Here is a 21,754-nt window from a genome sequence, read left to right on the forward strand (position 1 = left end):
GCACGGTCACCCATGATCAACGCGATGTAGCTTTGATTATCCTCCTGAACTACGATCGGAAAATCCAGTTCCTTCGCCGACGTCTAGCATCAACTTCCTGAGCCATTGTACCTGCTGTAGGCCCTCAGCTAGCGCGACGTACTCGGCCTCGGTACTGGAGAGCGCTACACACTTTTGCTTATAGCAACTCCATCCAATAATGCCGCCGCCGAACTTGAAGAGATAGCCCGAATTAGAGTTCCGGTCGCTGACGTCGCCGGCCCAGTCGGCGTCTACGTAGCATTCGAGTTTCTCGTGATCGTAGCCCAGACATAACTCCGTGTCGAAGGTACCTTTTAGGTAACGAAGGGCAAAGTAGGCCCGATTTTCCGTTTGGATGCTCCTTTGGGTCTCCTTACTAGTGTTGTCGTCCGCGCTCACCAACGATCCCAAATACACGAACTCCTCTACCACTTCTAGTTCGTCGCCGTCAATGGTTACCATCCGTCGGAAAACGCGCGTTTGTTTCCTTTGTGCCTGTTCCTTTCATGCATTTGGCCTTCGACGCATTTATTTTCAGCCCAATTCTCCTAGACTCCGCTTTCAGTCTGGCGTAGATTTCTTTCCTCCGTCGCAAAGTTCCTGGCTATGATATCGAAGTCATCTGCAAGGCCTAGAAGTTGGCTACCCTTGGTAAAAACTAAAAATCGTGCCTCTCGTTTCGATGCCCGGTCGTCGGATCACCCCCTCAAGAGGGATGTTGAACAGCATGCAGAATAAACCGTCACCTTGTCTCAACACTCGCCGCGTCTCGAAGGGACTCGAGAGTGTGTTCAGTCTAACATTTTTCGCACCAAACGCTCCTCTGCTTTAATCAAAATAGAATTTACGTTTGACCGCGCAAAAGCTAGTAAAAAGTCAGTAACTGTAAAACGAAAAACACACCCGATGTGGTTTAACACCGTTGTGCCTCGACGACGGTATGCACCAGACTGTTAGCTTCTACAACAATGCAGTCGATAATCGTCTATCTTCTCGTGATAGAAGCAAAGGACAGTCATATTACAAATAATAACCGTCACTGGGGGAGCATATGTGTGCGAAAGATGGACTGGTAGGGACAAAACTAGATCTGAGACTAATTAATACATGGGTGCGGTATAGTTTAAATGCGTAAAGCACTCGAGTACTAATCGAGAAATTGTGGGTTGGAGCCCCACTGCCACAAACTAACCCAATATATTTTTAGCGGCCGATCGAAACTTTCCCAGTATTCAGTCTAACATTTTTCGCACGAAACGCTCCTCTGCTTTAATACTTAAACCTTCCTCAAAGGGATGCCCATTTATGAAACATTTCAAGCGCAAAAAAAAATTGAGTTTGTAAAAATAGTTGAATTCTTTCAATCGCATCGGAAGCGGATGTCGTCTGTGATGATTTTTCAAATGACCCGTTATCATTTTTAACGAATTATATATCTGGAAGACGCTCCAAAAACTTCAGTGCATTACTTTACACTTTTGAATTTCCGAGGATTGTATTCAACCACAGGATCAAATCGAATGACCAAAACATTGTCCATAAATTGAGCTACAAAAATGAACACTACATCGGATAGTTGTAGTTGTTTTTTATTATCATTATTGACACTTTATTACAACATCAGAAAGTAGATTTATCAATGCCATATTGTAAACTACACGGTTCAATTAACGCTTTCTGCATCGCCCTTGCGAAAACAGTTGGTTTCGTTTGGCGCTAATAGGCGATCCTATAAAATAGAGGAATGTGCACATCCGAATTTATTACAAAAAATAATATACAACTACACTCGTTCGTTCGATCAACTGTTTTCCTGAGTCTAACCACCAACGCTATTCGAAAATTCATTGCCAATACGATGCTGTTTCTTTTCAAAGTAGGTATTAAAATATCGTCCTGTTATTTAATACTTGTCCCATTGTTTTGTTCCTCAATCTGCTTTTAACTTATGATGAAGGTGTTCGAAATGAAGATGAACGATGACCGTCGTCTTTTACAGCTCATCGTGAAGCTGATCCTTGCTGTTACTTTCTTTGAACGTACAAGCCGCTGGTGTTTGGATGCGATACTCGTACTCGCACCGGTTTGGTTCAGTCACGGATAGGATTCTGCTGTCAAGTCCACAGTCCAGATGGACAAACGCGGACCGCGCCGGTCCGTTCCAGCAAGTTGCTCCGTTATTATATTTCATGGCAGTGTAATCTGTGTTGGCCCACTTTTCCCAAACACCCAATCTACAAGTGAAGTGATGTTTGATAATACAAGCTCGCATAAGCACAAAACAACTATCTTACCTTGTTTCTGCGCCACCATTCTTGGGCTGCTGTATAGCTTTGTCAAAGGGACAAAGCTTGTACACGTACTCCCGATCTTCAAAGTTCAAACACTCCCCGTTGAGCGGGGCGAATTCTTCATCTTTTCCGTAGTCTTTGTTGAGCAAATCTTCAATTTTTTTCATTTCCGTGTCAATTTCGCGAACGTGGCGCTCTGCTTCGGTGAGTTGATTTCTGGCATTGTTGGCCTGACGAATCAATTCCTGCGTCTCGGCGTCATATTCCGGCTTTGGTACCTCAGCCGTTTCGACTTGTCCCTCGCCAACTTCCTGATCGTCCATACCCTCGTCATCATCCTCTTCTTCCTGCTCAATTTCGGTACCTTCTTCGTCCTGATACGGCGGACTCGGTTCACTTCCATCTAAGTCATAGCCATCCTCTGGCTCGTTCTGCAGTTCGGCTTCTTCCGCTTCGTAATGTTCGGATTCCTTTTCCAACTCTTCTGCATCACTCGGTGGTTTGAACAGACCCGAGTCGAGCATCAAAAATGGCTTGATTTTGGGCCAACACAGCGTTACAAACGTTTCGAAATCCACCTGATCGTGTTCGTCCAAAAAGAAGCGTGCTTCTTCTTCCGTCACGGAACCATCCCGATCGCGATCGAACACGACTCGTGTTTGCAGCTCAACGATTTCCAGCAGCTGGTTTTGGTTGGAATCATATTTACGGAACACCTCTTCCGCTTCGTCCCGATTACTTAAAGCTTCTGCTTCCTGTTTAGCACGTTTAGCTTCTTCCTCTCGATCACGATATACTTTCAGGGCAGCATTTTCCAATGCTTCCGCGTCCTCTTTAATGGCCGTCTTTTCTTTACTCAGTGCTTCCGCTTCCGCCTTTGATCGTTCCAACTCGGCAAAACGGACGCGCTGTTCTTCCTGTGATAACACATAAAAATAATTATTTTATTTGCTTCATTTCTGTCAGGACACTTACCTTCATAGTTTTTCCACGCTGGCTCATCTCCGCCCTCAGTTGACTGCCCATCTTGGCCATCTCTGCTCGTTGTTTCTCCCGAAGTCGATCCTCTTTACCTAGCTCGCTGCAGGTGTTGATACAACTAACCGCGGAGGCGTACTCATCCGAAGCATCACAACAGTCACAGATGCCATCATTGACACGACTGCTAGGCAAATTGAGTGGCTTGAAACCTGCGTTGGTACAATGGAATACGCCATTGGCGCAGGCTGCCGTGCCCGGTTCATCACTTCCGTCCTCACAGTCGCAGTAATCATCATTGACCTGCTCCCATTGGATCGTCTTTCGACCGTCTAGGCAAACAAATTTACCTCCGCTATCCACCTGATAAAGACTTGCTCGCGAGATGGAAACCCCCCGGGGACGGGGTATTTCCGTCAGAACTAATATACCCAGACTACACACTGCCAACGCTAAATGCAACCAGCTACTTTCTCTTCCACGACGAGACCACATTACACAATAGAAAAATCAGACTTTAAATCGGCACAAACACTTAGTTGAGGATTTTTTAAAAGATAAATTGAAAAATCTTTGGAAAATTCACTACAGTACAGACGATTGTATCACCACGGCAAAGAATGGCCGGCCGCTGTCCCTTTTTCTCCCTTTTCGACGAACACTGATAAAAAATAAGAAAGGGCAGAGGAAAAGTGCCAGCTGTCAAACTCCACGACCGCAGCAATGACAGCGTATTTTTTATGATGCTTTTCTCGTTTTTTTTCTTGATCGTTAGAATGTCGTGCGCCCAAACTGCTGGGCTGATAAAAATGGCTGCGGCCAGATGTGATAGCCGCGAGTTGCCAAAAACGAATTGAAGATAGAATTAACAAAAGGGCGAATGTCGCAAGCGAAAACAAACCGAGTAAGGGTTGATTTTCCTATAAGGTTTTGCAAGGTGACGTCACGAATGAACCGGAATGAACGCAATTCACCCATTTGACATCCACTCGTGGTTTGTTTACTTTTTGTTAGGCGAACGCAGCCCGGTGTCACCAATACACTCTCACATATGATTTGACAGTACCCCCATACTGATGGGCCCCTCGTTGCTGGGCCCCAAACAACAATGGCCGCTCCATATATTTTCTATGAAATGATTTCCCGCCCAGTGTTTTGACGTTTTAGATTGCAGTCATAGAAAAATGGCGTCGTGCCGGGGGGTCGGGCGAACGCGATATGCATAAATTGAAGTTAAACGTTTTAAAAGCGTATTATCCAGTAGTGTCGCCCTCCAAACTATTCGGAATGGCAGTTTTTGTGCTTTTCTGACTTGCCCTTAAGGCCTTAAGCAATATTCACTTTTAACATGTTAACCCACGTTCTAAGTCCATGTAAACAAACCACTGATAGACGTCAAAGAAGTGAGGTTATGCTCGCCCGTGCAAAACTTTATGCTGGTCCAGCAAAAAGTAACTCTCACCCGGTTTGTTTACATTTGCGACATTCGCCCTGTTGTTAATTCTGTCTAGAATTTCCAAATATGATTAGGGTAACCAACTTGATTTGGACCCCTACATGAATTGCATCCTTTCAACTTATTTATAGCCACATTACTACGTACACACTTAAACGATTCGGTAAAATTTACCGAAATCTAAACAGCTGAGCGTTCAGTAAAATTTTTTATTGCACCAAACATTACTAATGATCTGTAAACGTCGATTGGCACCATCGAAATTTTTACCGAACGTTCAGCTGTTTAGATTTCAGTAAAATTTTACCGAATTCGGTGCTTTTTGTTGAGTGTGTACACATAAAAATTATACGCATTTGAATAGCATGTGCAATTATACACATAAAAATTATATGCATATGAATAGTATATGTGCAAATTTTTCGCGTGCACATAAATGATAACTGTTTGGCATTGGTTTGGCACATAGGGTAACCAACTTATTTTGGACCCCATCAGCAGCTATACATAATTTGGACACTTCCGTTTGATTTTGCTGTAAGTGTCCAAATTATGTACAGCTGCTGATGGGGTCCAAAATACGTTGGTTATCCTAAAGATCATTTACAGGGCACATTGTGAGCTGCAAGTTACAGCTCAAACCTCAAACTCCCCTGAAAGCGTTTCCAGTAATTCAATCGGACACAGAAGAAATGCTTCACTTGATGCGATTTTCTCGACGAACCCGATACCGAGAATGTAACAATTTGGACTTTACTTATGTCGAATTTGTTTATTCAATCCGAATTGGAACTGGATGAACTTTTTGTGTTCATTTGCTCCTATCTGACAGATAAAATTCATCCAGTTTCAACCCGGATTGAATAAACAAATTCGGCATTACCTTGGTTAATACACATTTTATTCCAATAAATGTAAAATTACTTCGTCTAGGGGTTCAAATTCGGTTGGTTACCCTATATAGGTAGATGAATTCAAAAAATTATAATTATGTGGTAGAGCGCGCCAACTGGCACCACTATGAAGTATTCCACCACGCACACATTTAAAGATTTTTTGACATTAGCTGAGGCCCTCGCTGAGGCTGTTTGCAGTAGGAATAATATCAACAACATCAAATTCCAAACTCCCGGATCCCCTCCGCCACTCTTCTCTCCCCTCTCACTCCTACATAATCGAGCCTCAGCTAATGTCATTCTCGTTAGTGACGAAACCGCAAATTACTTCATATCAACAACATCAAATTCCAAACTCCCGGATCCTCTCCTCCACTCTTTGCTCCCCTCTCACTCCTACATAAGCGATCCTCAGCAAATGTCATTCTCGTTGGTGACGAAACCGCAAATTACTTCATTGTTTTGCCGAAAGTTCATTTCGCAAAAACGATTCTGGTTTATAAAGAAAATTAGAGTGACTATATACAGAGTGGCGACAATTTCATCCCAAATGTATGCAATGCGGCTTTTCCAAGGGTTTTCTTTCTCTTTCCTGCATACGCGTTGGATAGGTCGTCTGTTCGATTGGAATGACACTGACAGATAATTATCATTCCAATTTTGACATTGTCGCCACTCTGTATATAGTCACTCTAAAGAAAATGTAAACAACGTGAGTAACGATGTTATTTGTTGTCGTCGAGAATAATTTTAAATTTTATCTTTTAAACACTTATCTCGTTGATAAGAGAGTGATATATTAAATGGGCAAATTAAATATTGTTAGGTCGACGTGCGGTTGACAGTATTTCTATAGTTTGGTTTATTGTGTGTTGTAAAAGTATTATCGGCTAAAATTAAGGTGTCTATCATTTTTGAAGAAATAATTACCGCCTCACAAAGATTAAGATATTTATTCTTGATAAAAGATAGCTCAGGTGAGGCGTGGATGACGAATGAACGGAGAAAATGTTTTATACTCATGATATACTATTAAATAACAATAATTCAATGATTACTTTTTAACATTACCCTTTAATCGTTGACGGATATTCCCAGGTGAATATCCGATTTTCCGTATCTGCCACAGCAATGGTTGCCTGCTTCTAACAGTTCTACGAAATCGCGCTACTTGCTTACTTGAATATGTATAGCTGATTGAAGAGTGTCAAGGACATTTCCCTGCCAGCGTCAGTGTAGCCGAGGAAACCCGCGTCCCGTTCCTCACCGAGTTTCGTCGATGTGCTTCTCTTTTTCTTTCAGAATTCGCTTCGTTGCTATCAAATATTTCTTCAACGGGTTTTGATAAAGCTGGCTGACTACCTTGATCGCAAAACTGATGAGTCATGATAGACTGCGTCAGAGTACCAGTACTGCAAACTTCCTACGAATTTCGGCACGTATTCCATCTAATATGTTGCAATCATTTACATTGAAATGCTGCAAAAAGCTGTTGTAATCTTCTTGGTCTCATCTCTGGTAACCCGCATTCCAAGAAGTTTGCTGGTCAAATCGTGGACTTACATTCTAAACTTTGTCATCGGTTCATTGCTCAGCCCGTTCAATCATTGAGGGTTGTTTGATTATAGCATATCGTCAACGTACATAGCCACAATAAAGTCCACGTTGCGTTCAATCTTGCAGTACGGCTTATGGACGGGTATAGGTTTCAAACCGATGGGCTTTACCCCAGCATTCAGCTTCTGACTCCACATTCTGCTGTTTATTCTTTCTACTAACACTTTTGTATAGGAAGTTGACGTCTCCTGTTGGATTGCTTTTTTCCGCAAGAAATTCAGAATGCTTTACATTCACGTGTTGCTTGCCGCTTATCCCTCTCTCCGGTTAGATTTTCTACGAAAGACTTGTAATTTTGCAACGCCCAAAGCGCTTCCGTTTTTGATTTCCTAAAAAGTACACCAGCAATTTTCCGATCCACGAAGAACTTTCCTTGTTTGCAACGAAACGACACTTCCGGGTTATTGTATTGTATTCCGTCAATATGCACTTCAGCAAGTGCTTGCATCGTCGCCAGTTGAATTAAATTAGTTGCTCCTAGAACTTCAAACGTAAAACGTTTCGCGGTTATTGAAAAATCAATTCTGTCAGTCTAAACTACAGGACAATATTACAAGGCTTGTGCTACGATCCTATTGACTCTAACAGTCTCTCCCAGTCGAGACAAACACTTTAAAACGAATAAAAAACAGCTCTATCTTTCGAGAGGTTTATTTCAGATGATAAATCTTAGATAAATGAACAACTTAATAATAGTTCTGTAAAAGACAAAACCGATTTTGCTTTGGTTCACTCTACTTATGCTATTTCCGTGTTAGTTAGGAAAAAAAAGTCACATTAAATATCTGTCTGCTCCCCCGTTAGGCATATAAACCTGGCAAGTTTGAATGCTCGTTCCGATGGCACGTTGGTAACACTGTAGTGTGCTCTGTTTGTGTAGTTTGCTTTCACATTCTCACTTGCCTCTTATGAGTTCTAGGAGAAATTCACCACCTTCAGCAGCCCGTCGCTTCCACCTACGTAAACGGTAGTCCGCTCCGAACCCAAACACAAAGCGTTGAGGCAACCACTACCAACATTTACTTCTCCTGCCAGTTTTGGGTCCTTATCCAGACCGGTCCACTGCTTTACAAATCCATCGTAACCGGCTGTGTAGAGCAGCTCGTCAGCTCCCAGAATGCAGTTGATGATCATATCATGCGCTTTCTGAAAGTATAACTTTATTCAGTGGAGTAGTTATTCGTATTATGATGTGTTGTTTTACCTCTTTGGTCCAAAGAACAGAAAAATGTTCTTTGCTATTATTTTTGATAAAAGTGATTCCCAATCCATCGCGAGTGATAATTGAAACGTTACTGTAAACTCCGTTGCAATTGGTTCCGCACAGTGCGACAGGACTTTTCCCCGGAATGGTAGCCTTGGTTATATATCGGCCGGTCGAGGAACCTTCCAGCACTTCCGTAATCGTCAAGTCATTGTCTCTAATTGAGTATATCCAATTGTTTTGAATAGCTATCGAACGAACTTGTTCTACCAGATTGAACTTGAACTTTATCTTGTGGTCCACCCACATAGTAACGAGGCCCTTGTCGTCTCCGCTCCACAGATTGTCTTTGCTGTCAACGAAAAGAGACTCGATCTCGTCACTGCACTTTAGTAGTTCCTTGATATCATTCGACTGCAGTGGATTCAGTAGACAACGAATCGTGCCATCACAGCTGCTGGTATATATTCGACCTAAAGAGTCTACGACCATTGCGTAAATCCAGGCTTCGTGAACGGCCACTTCCTTCTCGAGCGATAGATCTTTGGTCCATATCTGAAATCAACCATGGAAACATTACCGGTTGAGGTAAAGCATAAAATTGAATAAAGAATCACAGAATAACAAAATTGACCGCAAAAATCATTGCAGATATTGGAAAAGATATTTAAATATTTACGCTACAGCGACCTGAAGCAGGCTGCCGCCGTCTGTCACCTTTGGTACAGCGTCTATCAGCGGTCAGCTTTTATGTCTAAAATGGTAATACATTTTAAGAAAGAGCTAACACCGGCAACAATCAGTCGTTTTCTGCAAAGTGACTGCTACTATCAGAACATTTGCTTCACCTCAATCGCTTTCTACGACTTGGCAAAATCAAAACGAAGTCTTTGTCGAAAGGACATCATCTACGAAGACGATGCTTTTATTAAACATTTGCGTCTACTATTGGTTAAATTTAGAGACACACTACAAATGCTCTCGTTCTCAAAATGCCACTTGGAACGCGGACGTTTCATGGAGCTCGTCCAAACGGTATCGGGACTGAAGTGTCTGGACGTTGAAGAGTGCATCTTCGCCGGCGAAGATTGTGAACAAATACTCTGCTTACCGCAGCTGAAAAAATTTAACTTCAAATATCCGGAATCAGAAATACAACGCTTCGAATCGGGACACATCTACGCAAATCTGGCCAACAATTCGTGCTGCCTAGCGAAACTGAAGGTTCAGCTCTTTGTCAACGAAATGTATGACGATCCGGACAGCAGTCTATGGGAACAAGTGAAAGCAGTAACCAAACTTGTCAAACGACACAAAAAGACTATGAAGTCGTTCAAGGTGGACAGTTTCAACGAACCAGTTCTCAAGAAGCTTCTGTTCGACGATGACGAACTGCAGCTGGAGAAGGTTGTTTTCGGAGAATTGAAGCTTCGCAAAAACGACCAAATTTTCTTCGATTTCATCAGCCAGCAGAAAAAGATTAAAAAGCTGGAAATCGCCATCGAATCTTCACTAGACATCAATAACGATCAGTATTTACTCGCAATATGTAACAACCTGCAGCAGTTGGAACAATTGTACTACGATATGTCCCGCAATTCGGACGGAGGTTTGGAGCATCTACAAAAATTGGGAAAGTTAAAAAATTTGGTCCTGACTAAAAACCGCAGCACGATAGCACTCACGCAGCATTGCTTCGATCACATCTACATGCCCAATCTGAAGTCACTGGGCATATACTATAAGGAGTTGCCACAGCAAGCTGTGGAGCAGGTTCCCATAAGCTTTCCCAATCTGATGGCCCTCAATTTGAGTGAATGTGAAAAAGCTGTTACGGACAGTACCGTTGAGTTAATTTTCCAAACCCTACCTGCTCTCGAGAGTTTAGACCTTAGCAAATGCAAACTGATTACGGAGCAAGCCTTTCTTGGAAAAACGCGCATTAGTAATTTGAAAAAACTCAAAGATCTCGTCCTGGAAAAATGCGATGGAGTAACAGATCGATCCTTGGAAGCTTTTGACAATCCGGCGCTCAGAAGTATGAGTTTAGCCATGTGCAACAGACTAACCAATCTAGGATGGGAGTTACTGTGTGAGAGATGTCCAAATTTAACCTGGTTGAATGCTTCCCGTTGCCGGTATTTTGATGACGAGTCTGCACGCATAGTGGCCACTATGCTCAAGGAGCTTGAAATTTTAAATCTATACAAAAACAACTGCCTAACAAACGAAGCAATTTATCACATTGCTGAGAACTGTCGGTACTTGGAGGTATAGTTACTGCTTAGATTTTTGGTTACCCGGTGTAACATCAGCCTTACTTTACAGGACCTCTGTTTGACGGAATGCCGCGGGGTAAAAATAAAGAAACACGAATATTTTGACGACAAAATGAATCGCATTAATAAAAATTGCTTAATAAAAAGAATCAAGTTGCTGAAATAAGCATTCTCCAAGTGTAAATAGTAAACATTCATCGCCAGGAATCGAAAGACATTACACAATGAGGGAGAATGATTTTCTCTTTTCTTTATGGTGTTTTTTTTAGGCACGACAGAAGCACGAAAGTCGCCACAAATGTTAGTCAAAATATTTACTGCTATTTTTAGCACACAGTGCTAACTCATTTTTTCTACCATCACATGAACGGCCCTCATTTCTATCTAGTCATAGTAAAAAATCTTTCTGGAACTGGTTGGGTTGAATGGTTTTGCGGTGGGTACGTAATTCACTAAAGGAGCGGGGTTTCTTACCTTCACTTTTCCGTCTCCGCCGGAGGTGAAAATGTGCTCCTTAGAGTACACGATAGCCGTAATGTCGCTCAGATGTTTATCGGCATCGGCAGCTGCTTTCACAATAATTCCGGTCATTTCCACTCTAAGTTACCGGCAGGGAAGTACCGTCTGGGTTGGTAACTATCTTTCCCGGTTGATATTTGGTCACAAATGCGGCGACGGCCTTCGTCAAACGTAAACTAATCGTCACACAGCTATTTTCTTGTGACGTGAGGATGCTGAGATGTGATAAACTGAGCAAAATACGTTTTGTTTTCTTCCAAATCCAACCGGCCGCGCTTGCTTTCCAATCTTTCCGATAGGTATAGTTTGTATGTGTGTGTGGCTAGACTGACGTTTAGTTTTGGTTTAGTGTCATTATAAGGAACCATTCACAAATTATGTAACATACTTGGGGTCCTGTTTAAATATTACGTTGCTTGCAGGGAGTAGGGTTTTGTTTAATTTCTGTTTTATTTATAAAACAATAAAAATTCGGCGAGATGGACCAAGTCTGGTCTGGTCTTAGCCTATGTTCTGGACTACCAGTACGACAGCATAAAATAAATATTCATTTCAACTACAGAGTAATCCAGCTCATTCTATATCCCACACTTGGGCTGTTTAACAGCCCTCCAGTTCGGCCTTCTTCTTCTTCTTCTTCTTCTTCTTCTTCAGCAGCTCAGCAGCATAGAGCCGGGGTGGCTCGTGCTGTTTCAAGCACTCGTCCAGAGTTGCCATTTTCGCAGATTTTTCTGTAAAATCACCGATTTTTTCATCATTTTAAAGCACAGAATCTGTGACCACAGATGACAGATATTTTTGAAAATCACAGATATGCTACATGTTGAAGAAAAGTTTTTCAATTTTATCACTGGAACCGAAATGGCACAAAAAATCGGGAGGTAAAGTTACAAAACCGAAATTACTGCACATCAAAAACAAAATTTACAAAGCGTATGGATGATATTGAATGAACCATATTGTTCAAAAACATTAAAATGCTAATTTTTCTTCATGGGAGCATAATTATGTTACACAGATTTAGTGACAGATTTTTTCGATAGTTTCACAGATTTTCACAGATTTTTAAACTAGAAACACAGATTTCAAAATGGCAACTATGCACTCGTCTCCATTCAACTCGGTCTTAGGTCACTTGTCGCCAGAGGTGGCATAAACCGCAGCGCAGACCAAAAGACACACATTCTTAAACAACACAACACTCGCCATGCGGTGTGTGTTCGCCCACAAATTCCCTTCAGTGTCTCTTTTGCTAAACACGCTCTTTCGTGTTTTACGCGCACCAAGAAAAGGCAGCCGCAAACGCAGCGTGATAAATTTGCTGCGTGCTTTACCACACCAAGAGCCGCACTCTGCGCGGCTGGATTGTACACCCTGCGCTGGGTCAGTTGAAGTGGTGTGATTAAAAAAAAGCATTTTTACTGTTGCGGTGCCTGATCCGTACTAACTTAACATAGACCATATTAGTTGTTCAGTGCAGCGTGTATTTTCACTTTTAAAAGGGCAGAAAATTTGTAAATACAAAACAATTTTTTTGCGCAATTCCGCACGGAGTGTGGCAAAGGGCAGCACCAAGTGCTGTTTGTCACTCACTGGGTGATTTTCACCGAGTGCTGTTGTTCGCTCCCACTCCGCTTTCGCTCGTACGCTGTGTGCATATTAGCTGTAGAGGTGTGTTGCCGAATCGCTCTGTGCGACAAGGCATAATATTGGAACATTGGGCGCATAGTGTGAGCGAATGACAGCCCTGCTTGTCGCTAATTTCCTAGTCGTCTCAGAAGTCGCAAATCGCTTTCGACCTGGTCGAGCCATCGTGCACGTTGCGCCCTCCTGTTCCTGGTGCCGGTGGGGTTGTTGAAGAGGACTATTTTCGTTGCACTGTCGTCCGGCATCCTTACGACGTGTCCGGCCCACCGTAGCCTGCTAACTTTCGCTAGATGTACGATGGGACGGCAAGGGCGTGTATGTCCTCCGTGAGAACTACCGGTCTAATAAGAGTTTTGTACATTGTTAGCTTCTTGCGGCGGCGTACGCTTCCTGATCGTAGCGTTTTACGAAGGGCAAAGTAGGCCCGATTTCCCTCTTGGATGCGCCGCTGGATCTCCTTACTAGTGTTGTCCGCGGTCACCAGCGATCCCAAATACACGAACTCCTCTACCACTTCGTCGCCGTCAACGGTTACCGTCCTTGGGAGACGCGCATTTTTTTTTCCTTTGAGCCTCTTCCTTTCATGTATTTGGTCTTCGACGCATTTAATTTTAGCCCAATTCTCACAGACTCCGCTTTGTCTGGCGTAGATTGCCCCCGCCGTCGCAAAGTTCCTGGCTATGATACCGAAGGCATCTGGAAAGCCTAGAAGTTTACTACCCTTGGTAAAAATCGAGCCTCTCGTTTCGATGCTCGCTCGTCGGATCACCCCCTCAAGGGCGATGTTGAACAGCATGCAGGATAAACCGTCACCTTGTCTCAACCCTCGCCGCGTCTCGAAGGGACTCGAGAGTGTCCCAAAGATGCGTACGAACACCCCAGTAAACAATTTGGTTTGTATATCTCGATTGCAACTGAGATATACGAAATCATATCTAAACGAAAAAGTTATATTTCACGCCATATAAGAACATATATGTACCAAAGTGGAGGCGATATACGTGCGAAAGCTTTGACAATTATTTGTAATTCTTTTTTGCGTAGTTTTTATAACACGCAACTAAATACTCCTGAATATATGATTAAGATATAATCAAATATTGCAATCGTCTATACTGCTTTATAATTCACAGTCATGAATTGTATATGAAGGCACGCACGACTGCAAAACAACTTATTGTTCACTTCGATTTGACATACTCTAATTATTATACAATTCCAATGTGAAATTGACATGAAAACGATTTATTATGAACTTTCTATTACGATTTTGTGTTATCTGGGACATCACTCGATCCAATGTAACTCTGATCAGTCGCGTCAGATTGTCCGGAAAACCGTGTTCGTGCATTATCTGCCATAGCTTGTCTCGATCGATTGTATCGTAGGCTGCTTTAAAATCAATAAAGATGTGATGCGTAGCCACGTTTTACTCCCGACATTTCTGCGAGATCTGTCGGATAGTAACAATTTAGTCCGTAGTTTTGCTAGCCCCCATGAAACCCGCCTGATAATTCCCTACGAAACCTTGTGCTATCGGTGACAACCGGCGTAACAGGATATGGGAGAGTACCTTGTAGGCGGCGTTTACCAGCGTAATATCGCAATAGTTGCAGCAGTCTAGCCGATCACCCTTTTTGTAGATGGGACAAACCACTCCTTCCATCCATTCATTCCTCCGGTAGCTTTTCCTCCTCCCAAATCCTCGAAATAACCCAGTGTAGAGCCTTTGCTAGCGTTTCTCCCCCATGTTGATAAACGGGTTTATTGGTCTTCAGCAGCCCGAGTTCTCGTTTGACTTCTTGGAGATCAGGTGCTAGGACATTACCATCTTCCATGGGCGCTCCTAGGTTAATTTCCGTTCCGCCTCCTTCTGCGACTTCGCCATTGAGGTGTTCATCGAAGAACTGCTTCCATCTGTCGACCACCTCGCGCTCGTTTGTGGTTAGATTCCCTCCCTCGTCCCTCCACATGCCAGGTTTCGGTGTGTAGCCCTTCCAAGTTTGGTTCACCTTATCGTAAAACTTGTGCGTGTCATTAGATCGGAATAGTTGTTCTAATTCTTCACGATCTCTGTCCTCCTTTTGGCGCTTTTTCCTTCTCAGGATCGTGGTCAACTGGTTCCTAGCTCGTCGGTATTTGGCCAGGTTCCTTCTAGTGGCAATACTTAGATAATTTTTCCAAGCAGTTTTTTCCTCTCCACCGCTTGGTGGCATTCCCCATCAAACCAATCATTTTTTGTACTCCGAGGTTCAATATACCTAGCGCCGGCCACTGCGGGGGGCAGCTCTCTCTATAGTTTTAGGTCTAGGTTTCCTAGGTCTACTGACTTCTATTACTTTCCTTCAGTTCGGTCAGCCCTGCGAATGGTAGATCCCGCGTAAGGTTTTTCGCGAAATGGTATTCTGCGAAACTATGTTCCGCGTTATGGTCAACCGAGAATTGGTGTTCCGCAAAATGGTATTCGGCGAAATGGTTTGTAATGATGGCGAATATTTAAATGCTATCCGCTTTATGTCATCAGGCTAAGCAATTGGGGGAGGTGTTTTCTACTTTACTGTGAGCAAAATTTGTATATTAAAACCCCAGAAACTTGCAAAACTCGAGATTGTGACAAAGACCATCCGAGATTCACGATTGATTTATGTACAACAGTTTAATTTGTGGCAATACGAAGTTTGTCGGGTCAGCTAGTGATGTTATAATTGAAGAAACGGCCCTTTATCCTCAATACACACATTCTCTCGTTGATCGCCTTCCAATCTATCACGCGATCCTGCATTCCGCCCAACACTACAAAGCCCATTCCCAGTTCGTTGGTAGCGCCACTGCTCTGGTAAAATTGGGCCTTTCCGCGACGGATCTTCCATACCTTTTCTCCTTTGCGACAGATTTCCTGCAGAGCCACGATGCCGAGTTTGCGGGATTCAAGCTGTTCAATCAGCACCCGCTCGCAACCTGCCAAATTTAGCGATATGCAATTCCAAGTACCGAGTCTCCATTCGTCGTCCTTGTTCCGTCGCCTAGGTCGATGCCAAATATTCCGTTCCGAATTTTGTAAGTGTTGTAATTTAATTTAGGTGTGTAGCCGTACTGGGGCAACACTTCCGAGTCTCGCGATGGGGCTGTCATCTTATAGTGCCGAGACTCACTATACCTCCTTCCCGGTTAGTATACGACCTTAGTTTCCACCCGATCTCCGCTAAGGTTGCTCGTATTTCAGATGGTCCCACGACGAGGTCGGGATCGGAGTTGCTGGATAAGAGGCTAACGACCACTATGGGGTCTATATTCCGCATTATCCAGCCATTTACCAGCCACCCAGTTCGGCCTGTCATTGTCTTAGCGGCTCTGGTTCGCGACCGCTCAATGTCGGCTTTCGCCTGTCTCCACTCGTCGCCCATCCTCCAAATTTCATTCTAAATCCACTCCCCCCTGCCCCAAGATTTCAAGCTTCGGGCGGCTAACTTCCCTTGCAAATTGATCCAGCTTACCCCGCTGGGTAAGATTTAGTATATTCCGTGTTCCGATTCGTGTCCATGTTTTCATACTAAAGGTCGTTGGCTCGTTGCCAATAATCCAGGTCGATTCCTTTCTTTTATTTTCCGTCACGTGTTTAATCTTCGGGTACAGTAGTTGTTGGCCTAAGGTCTCTATCCCACTGACGGGGCTGCAATCTTAGAGTGGGCGGGAGCCACTGTTCTCCCTTCCCTGTCTGCGCTAAGTCGTCTCGGAGTTAGGACGGTGCCATCACCCATCACAAATATACATTGACTTTTATAGTACAAAAAGATATATTGTTTATTGAAATATTATTGTACGTATTACTTTACAGCAATAATTTAAAATGTGTTTCTTAAATTTGAACAAAACGGCAATAATAAGTTGTTATGTGACTACCAGTATACGAATATCGCACACTTTGGTGTCAACAGAAAAAAAAAAACCAAAATTGATAAAAGTTTATAAACTATCTTTGTATTTTTCTTTATTTCCAAGCAAAATTAACTTATTTAATCAATACTTCTCTCAAAACTGATATAACAATTCATAAATTTTATAGTGGAATTATGTTATTTGCTCTATTGAATTTTTAATGTCACTTGATTTTTTTTCGTTCACTTCCGGTGGCTTGTCTTTAGTACTTCTAGTGTTTCCTTCAGGATCAGTCGCAGACACTGGAGATTGACATGCGATATGTGTAACATCGCTTTCCACTTCGGATTCACTAGTGTCCTCCTCGCCAATCGGTGCGTCGCCTGAGCCGTTTTCGAGCAAACCTTCATTCGGTTCTAAGGCTAATGCATTACTAGAACGGGCAAGTTCTTCAACCCTGTTCAGCTCCTTGCGCGATATTTTCTTTGGTGCTTGACTAACATTAATATTTAGTGTGATAGCTGGTGCTGCTGTCGTTGTAGATTGAGATCTTTCTGTGCTCATAATGCTTTCATGAGTTCTTCCCGTGACCGGGGCTGCCGTAGGATGTCTCGGACGCGCTAAGAAATCAAAAAATGCCTCGAATCCACATCTAAAAGTGATGGAAAACAACATATAAAAAACTGATAAGAAAAGGCATAGAATTATTATTTTCTCTAGAAAACCAGCCGACTCTGTGTTTTTCTTCAAGGCACCGAATATTTCCGATACGAGAGATTGTATATATTTCAGTTGAATTTTGGCGATCAGTCCGACCAGCACCTCTGTAGGGTCACAAGTGGTTCGCCCAACTCCTTTTGCCTCTAAAAGACGCTCTCTACATTCTGCTTCCGGGTCCTTGCCAAAGTATGTTTGTATACCATGGAACCACCCTTTCTGCGTGTCATGGAGTTGATTGCATGGATTCGATGAGTCAGGAAAGTGCAATTTGGCTATAGCAGCTGCTTCTAGTTCCTCATTACATTCGTGAAACTGTTTAGTATAGCTTATTGCGCCAAATAACAATGCTACACATAACCATCGTGGTATGTGCAAAACAGTTGAGAGATACCTAAATAAGTAATTAAACAGTATAAGGCCGACCACCGCAATTACCAAATACCACAGAACAACATTTTCCCCTATTTTCTGGAGTAAAAGTGTCGCATTCAAACACAAAGATTCAGCTATAGGCAAATATACATCTTCTTTAGATTGTTCGAATATGCCGGCAACTATTCCGTCAATTTTTCGCGCTGTTTCAGCATTTTTTAGTTCCTCCAATTGGTCTGGCTTTACCTTAAGCTGAAGATTGCGCAGCAGATAGTCCGAATCCGTAGCAGGAAACAGCGTGTTTTCAGCAAATAATCGAACAACGAACTTTTTATAGCTTTGCAGCGCCAATTGGTTGTTCTTGTCAGCTGGGCTGGGTAGAGGTTCTGATGGACATGTCGGTGTTGGCGGGCATTGGCAGTCTTCTAATTGAACTGCTGACATTTTTTGTGATTCGTGCTCGTATCTCGACCAAGGGTCAGGCTTTATCCAGCCTGGGTTAATGGAATTATCGTCATTGTAGGCGGTGTTAGCCGCAACATACCCCAAACGAGAAACAAATACTATTAGAAGTATTGCATCTGAAAAATAGTAAAAACCATTATATTAATCACTAGCATTTCAACATTAGATACCTGTCTTCGTCATTATTGTTGCCCTATTATCGCTATTGCATCACTTTTATTCACTGAAATAATAACGGAACAAAAGAATCCGGCTAGATAACCACAGCCAGTAATAACGATGTTTAATTATTAATAGAATTGCGAAATATGCTCCGGCTTCCGGACTCCGGTTCTGTTCTACAAAGCTAATCAAGAATCAAAAGAAAGTAAACAAAAAAATAACGCTATTCGCGCAATTGGCCTTGCCAGCGTTGCTGATATTGTTCAGGGTTTTGCGTGAGAAAAAAAGAAAGGGAAGTATTTTTGCTTTTGTCAACACTCACGCGTTGACAGTTCGGCACGAGATTTCCTGTAAGTGCGAGCAGCCTACGAAATCTCTTTCAACGCTGGCAAGGCCAATTCGCGACAACGGCGCCGACGAAACTGAAGAAGATTTGTAAGCCTATTCACACTTCCACGAAATCTTATGCCGAATTGTCACAACTTGCTTAAGTAAATATATTTCCTTCTCTTTTTTCCTCGCACAAAAACCAGCGGGGTGCTATCCGTATCTTAACGAACGGTGTTTGACAGTCCACTTAACGAAGGGCGCTATTTCAAAAAATGCAAGAAATAGCGCCCGTCTGACAGGTAGATTTGCTGCCAACCTTTGTCGAGATGTGCTGAGATGTTGGCAACAAAAACATGGCACCCATCGCAAGCCCCTGACAAAAACCGAACCAATATCAGTGATCTGGAGACTTTAGAATACAGAGTGACAACATTGTCCTATAGGACATGTATACATGTAATCAAAAGTACGTTGTAATCGGAGATTACTTTTATTGTCAATTCTAGTAGAGTGACTATATACAGAGTGGCGCCAAGTCATCCCAAATGTATGCAATGCGGTTTATCCTAGGTTTTTCTTTCTCTTTCCTGCATACGCGTTGGATAGGTTGTCTGCTCGATTGGAATGACACTGACAGATAATAGAGGTTTTCCGTCAGATCATGCCCCTCCAAGGGACTGGCAACCCTATCCTTACTCTATGTGTTTGACAGTAGTCAACATCTACTGCCGGCGTGGGTATTATTTGCAAAAATCTGGCTAAGATTTGAAAATAATACCCGTCTGCCAGCATACTGGCTTTGCAGAGTGAAACGAACAGAACGTATAGCAGTGTCATGCTGTCTCATTTACGCAAATGGTTAGATGTTGACTGCATAAACATGGCTGCCTAGCAGTACCGTGTGCCCCTCCTTTTCTTATTTTTTCTCGAAAGTACTCCTAATACGAGTGACAATGGTGCAAAAATATATTTTTTTCGTTGACTCTAAAATTTACTACGATTTTTTAAACAATGCAAATTGCGAGAATGTTGAATTTCTTTTCACCAAATCACGAATGTTGAGTTTTGAAAAATTCGTTTCGGCAGCACTGTTTATCAAAATTTTTAGTTTTTCTGGCAGCATTGCACAACAGATTTTGACATATGTGTATCAGCGGTTGAGCGAAAAGGACAACACGAATGAAAAGCTAATGATTACCTTCTTTTTCGTTTCGTGTGTTGCTTGCCACAAGAGTAAAGAGTGGCACAAATGGTTTCGAAGTGGTGAAAAAAAAGGTCACTGGTACAAAAAGGCATGTAGTACATCCGAGAAGTGACGGGTTGAAATATAAGTATTTTATTTTTTCATTTTTACAGTAGTTAGAGGCTTTATTAAAGAAAGTTTCATGTGGGTATCATTTCTAAGAGTCAAAACCTAACATTTACCGAAAAAAAAATTTTTTGACGGAAAACCTCTATTATCATTCCAATTTTGATATTGTCGCCACTCTGTATATAGTCACTCTAAATTCTAGATAGGATTAACAAAAGGGCGAATGTCGCAAATGTAAACAAAACGGGTGAGAGTTACTTTTTGCTGGACCAGCATATAGGAAAAGCAACCTTCACTCGGTTTGTTTACGCTTGCGACATTCGCCCTTTTGTTAATTCTCTCTTCAATTGCAAGGAAAATTGCACCATCCAAAGTGCGATATCGCTCATAAAAGTGCTATCACAGAGAACAGATTAACAGGCTCCAAGGAAGTAATCGATTTTTTGTGTGTAAAATCTGTCGGTAGCGCCCTCCAGAAATAGTTTGCCAAACGCATGAAAAAATATCCATGTACCTTTATCAATATTTCTTTGTGCTGGAGTTACATAGCAGCGATGGCAGCGACATCAAGGTTTAGTTTGCCACTTACTGCTCGAGGGGTGCTCTATTGAAGGATTACTCGTAGATTACATGAAAACCTTTTACAGTGGAACCCCGTTCGTTTGAACGATTCCTCATCCAAACTAACGGGGTTAGTTTTCAATTTAAACAACTGGTAACCCTAAAGATACTGGAACTTGCATGAACTGGTCGCCCTGCTCTTTGTTATTATTTTGGTAGTTCGATTTAGTTGACAGTTGCAATCAACGAATATTTCATTCTCTGATCGGATTTCTATTGGGAAAACGTAATGTGAAACAGATTAATCACGCTAGATCAGTACAAACAAATCGTGTTTATGTGCATTGTCTGCATAAGCCAATGATGTCATGTTGAGAATGACATTTGAACCATTTTTAATTTGCACGTCGTGCAAACCAGCGGGGTTCAAATTAAAAAGTGTTCAGATTAAAAATGGTCAAACGGACGGGGGTCCACGGTACACACTTTTTGTCAATTACCTAGTAGTCTGTTCTCTGTGGTGCTATTTTGCATTATTTAAATAGTTTCGGTTTCTTCGGCGCACTTTTTTGTTATATTCCAAGCAATAAGTGCGCCGAAGAGACCGAAACAATCTGCAAAATGAAACAATGTTTACATTTTTACACTCGAACAACAAACAATCATGGATGTTTCCATGTTAGGGCAAACTCGACGCTCCTGCAATGAATGTCAAAAGATTGTACCCACTTGTGCTCAATAGCCACCATTATCGCTCGTGGAAAGCTGGATATCGAGCTGCAGTAAGTGATAGCGACTGAATGTCCCGGGCTTAACATTTGACAGCGGGCCCGAAACACTGTCGAGGCAGTCGAGTGAAACGTAGCGACGAAGTGCTGTCACAGAACAGATTACCAGGCTCAAAGGAAGTAATCGATTTTTTGTGTGTAAAATCTGTCGGTAGCGCCCTCCAGAAATAGTTTGCCAAACGCATCAAAAAATATCCATGTACACTCAAAATATATTTCACGTCGAAGTTACCTGAAAAGTTATGTGAATATTTTCCACC

General features: G+C 42.4%; 3 protein-coding genes across 3 annotated transcripts; all 3 read right to left on the minus strand.

The window, feature by feature from the left end:
* Window positions 1-1,603: 1,603 nt before the first annotated feature.
* Window positions 1,604-3,933, minus strand: LOC128735458 (glucosidase 2 subunit beta). Its single transcript, XM_053829943.1, has 3 exons — window positions 3,288-3,933; window positions 2,316-3,229; window positions 1,604-2,255 (listed from the first exon to the last, which is right to left on the minus strand). The coding sequence occupies exons 1-3, from the start codon at window positions 3,783-3,785 to the stop codon at window positions 2,015-2,017; spliced, it is 1,653 nt and encodes a 550-aa protein (XP_053685918.1). The 5' UTR covers window positions 3,786-3,933; the 3' UTR covers window positions 1,604-2,014.
* A 3,967-nt stretch (window positions 3,934-7,900) lies between these two features.
* LOC128737905 (uncharacterized) lies at window positions 7,901-11,518 on the minus strand. The gene is made up of 3 exons (XM_053832677.1): window positions 11,217-11,518; window positions 8,464-9,018; window positions 7,901-8,405 (listed from the first exon to the last, which is right to left on the minus strand). Exons 1-3 carry the CDS (start codon window positions 11,331-11,333, stop codon window positions 8,175-8,177), a joined length of 903 nt encoding a protein of 300 aa, XP_053688652.1. The 5' UTR covers window positions 11,334-11,518; the 3' UTR covers window positions 7,901-8,174.
* A 5,369-nt stretch (window positions 11,519-16,887) lies between these two features.
* LOC128745148 (uncharacterized) lies at window positions 16,888-18,724 on the minus strand. The gene is made up of 2 exons (XM_053842149.1): window positions 18,512-18,724; window positions 16,888-18,457 (listed from the first exon to the last, which is right to left on the minus strand). The coding sequence occupies exons 1-2, from the start codon at window positions 18,522-18,524 to the stop codon at window positions 16,977-16,979; spliced, it is 1,494 nt and encodes a 497-aa protein (XP_053698124.1). The 5' UTR covers window positions 18,525-18,724; the 3' UTR covers window positions 16,888-16,976.
* Window positions 18,725-21,754: the final 3,030 nt, after the last annotated feature.

The sequence above is a fragment of the Sabethes cyaneus genome, chromosome 1 (genome assembly GCF_943734655.1).
Source record: "Sabethes cyaneus chromosome 1, idSabCyanKW18_F2, whole genome shotgun sequence".
Lineage (NCBI taxonomy): Eukaryota > Metazoa > Arthropoda > Insecta > Diptera > Culicidae > Sabethes > Sabethes cyaneus.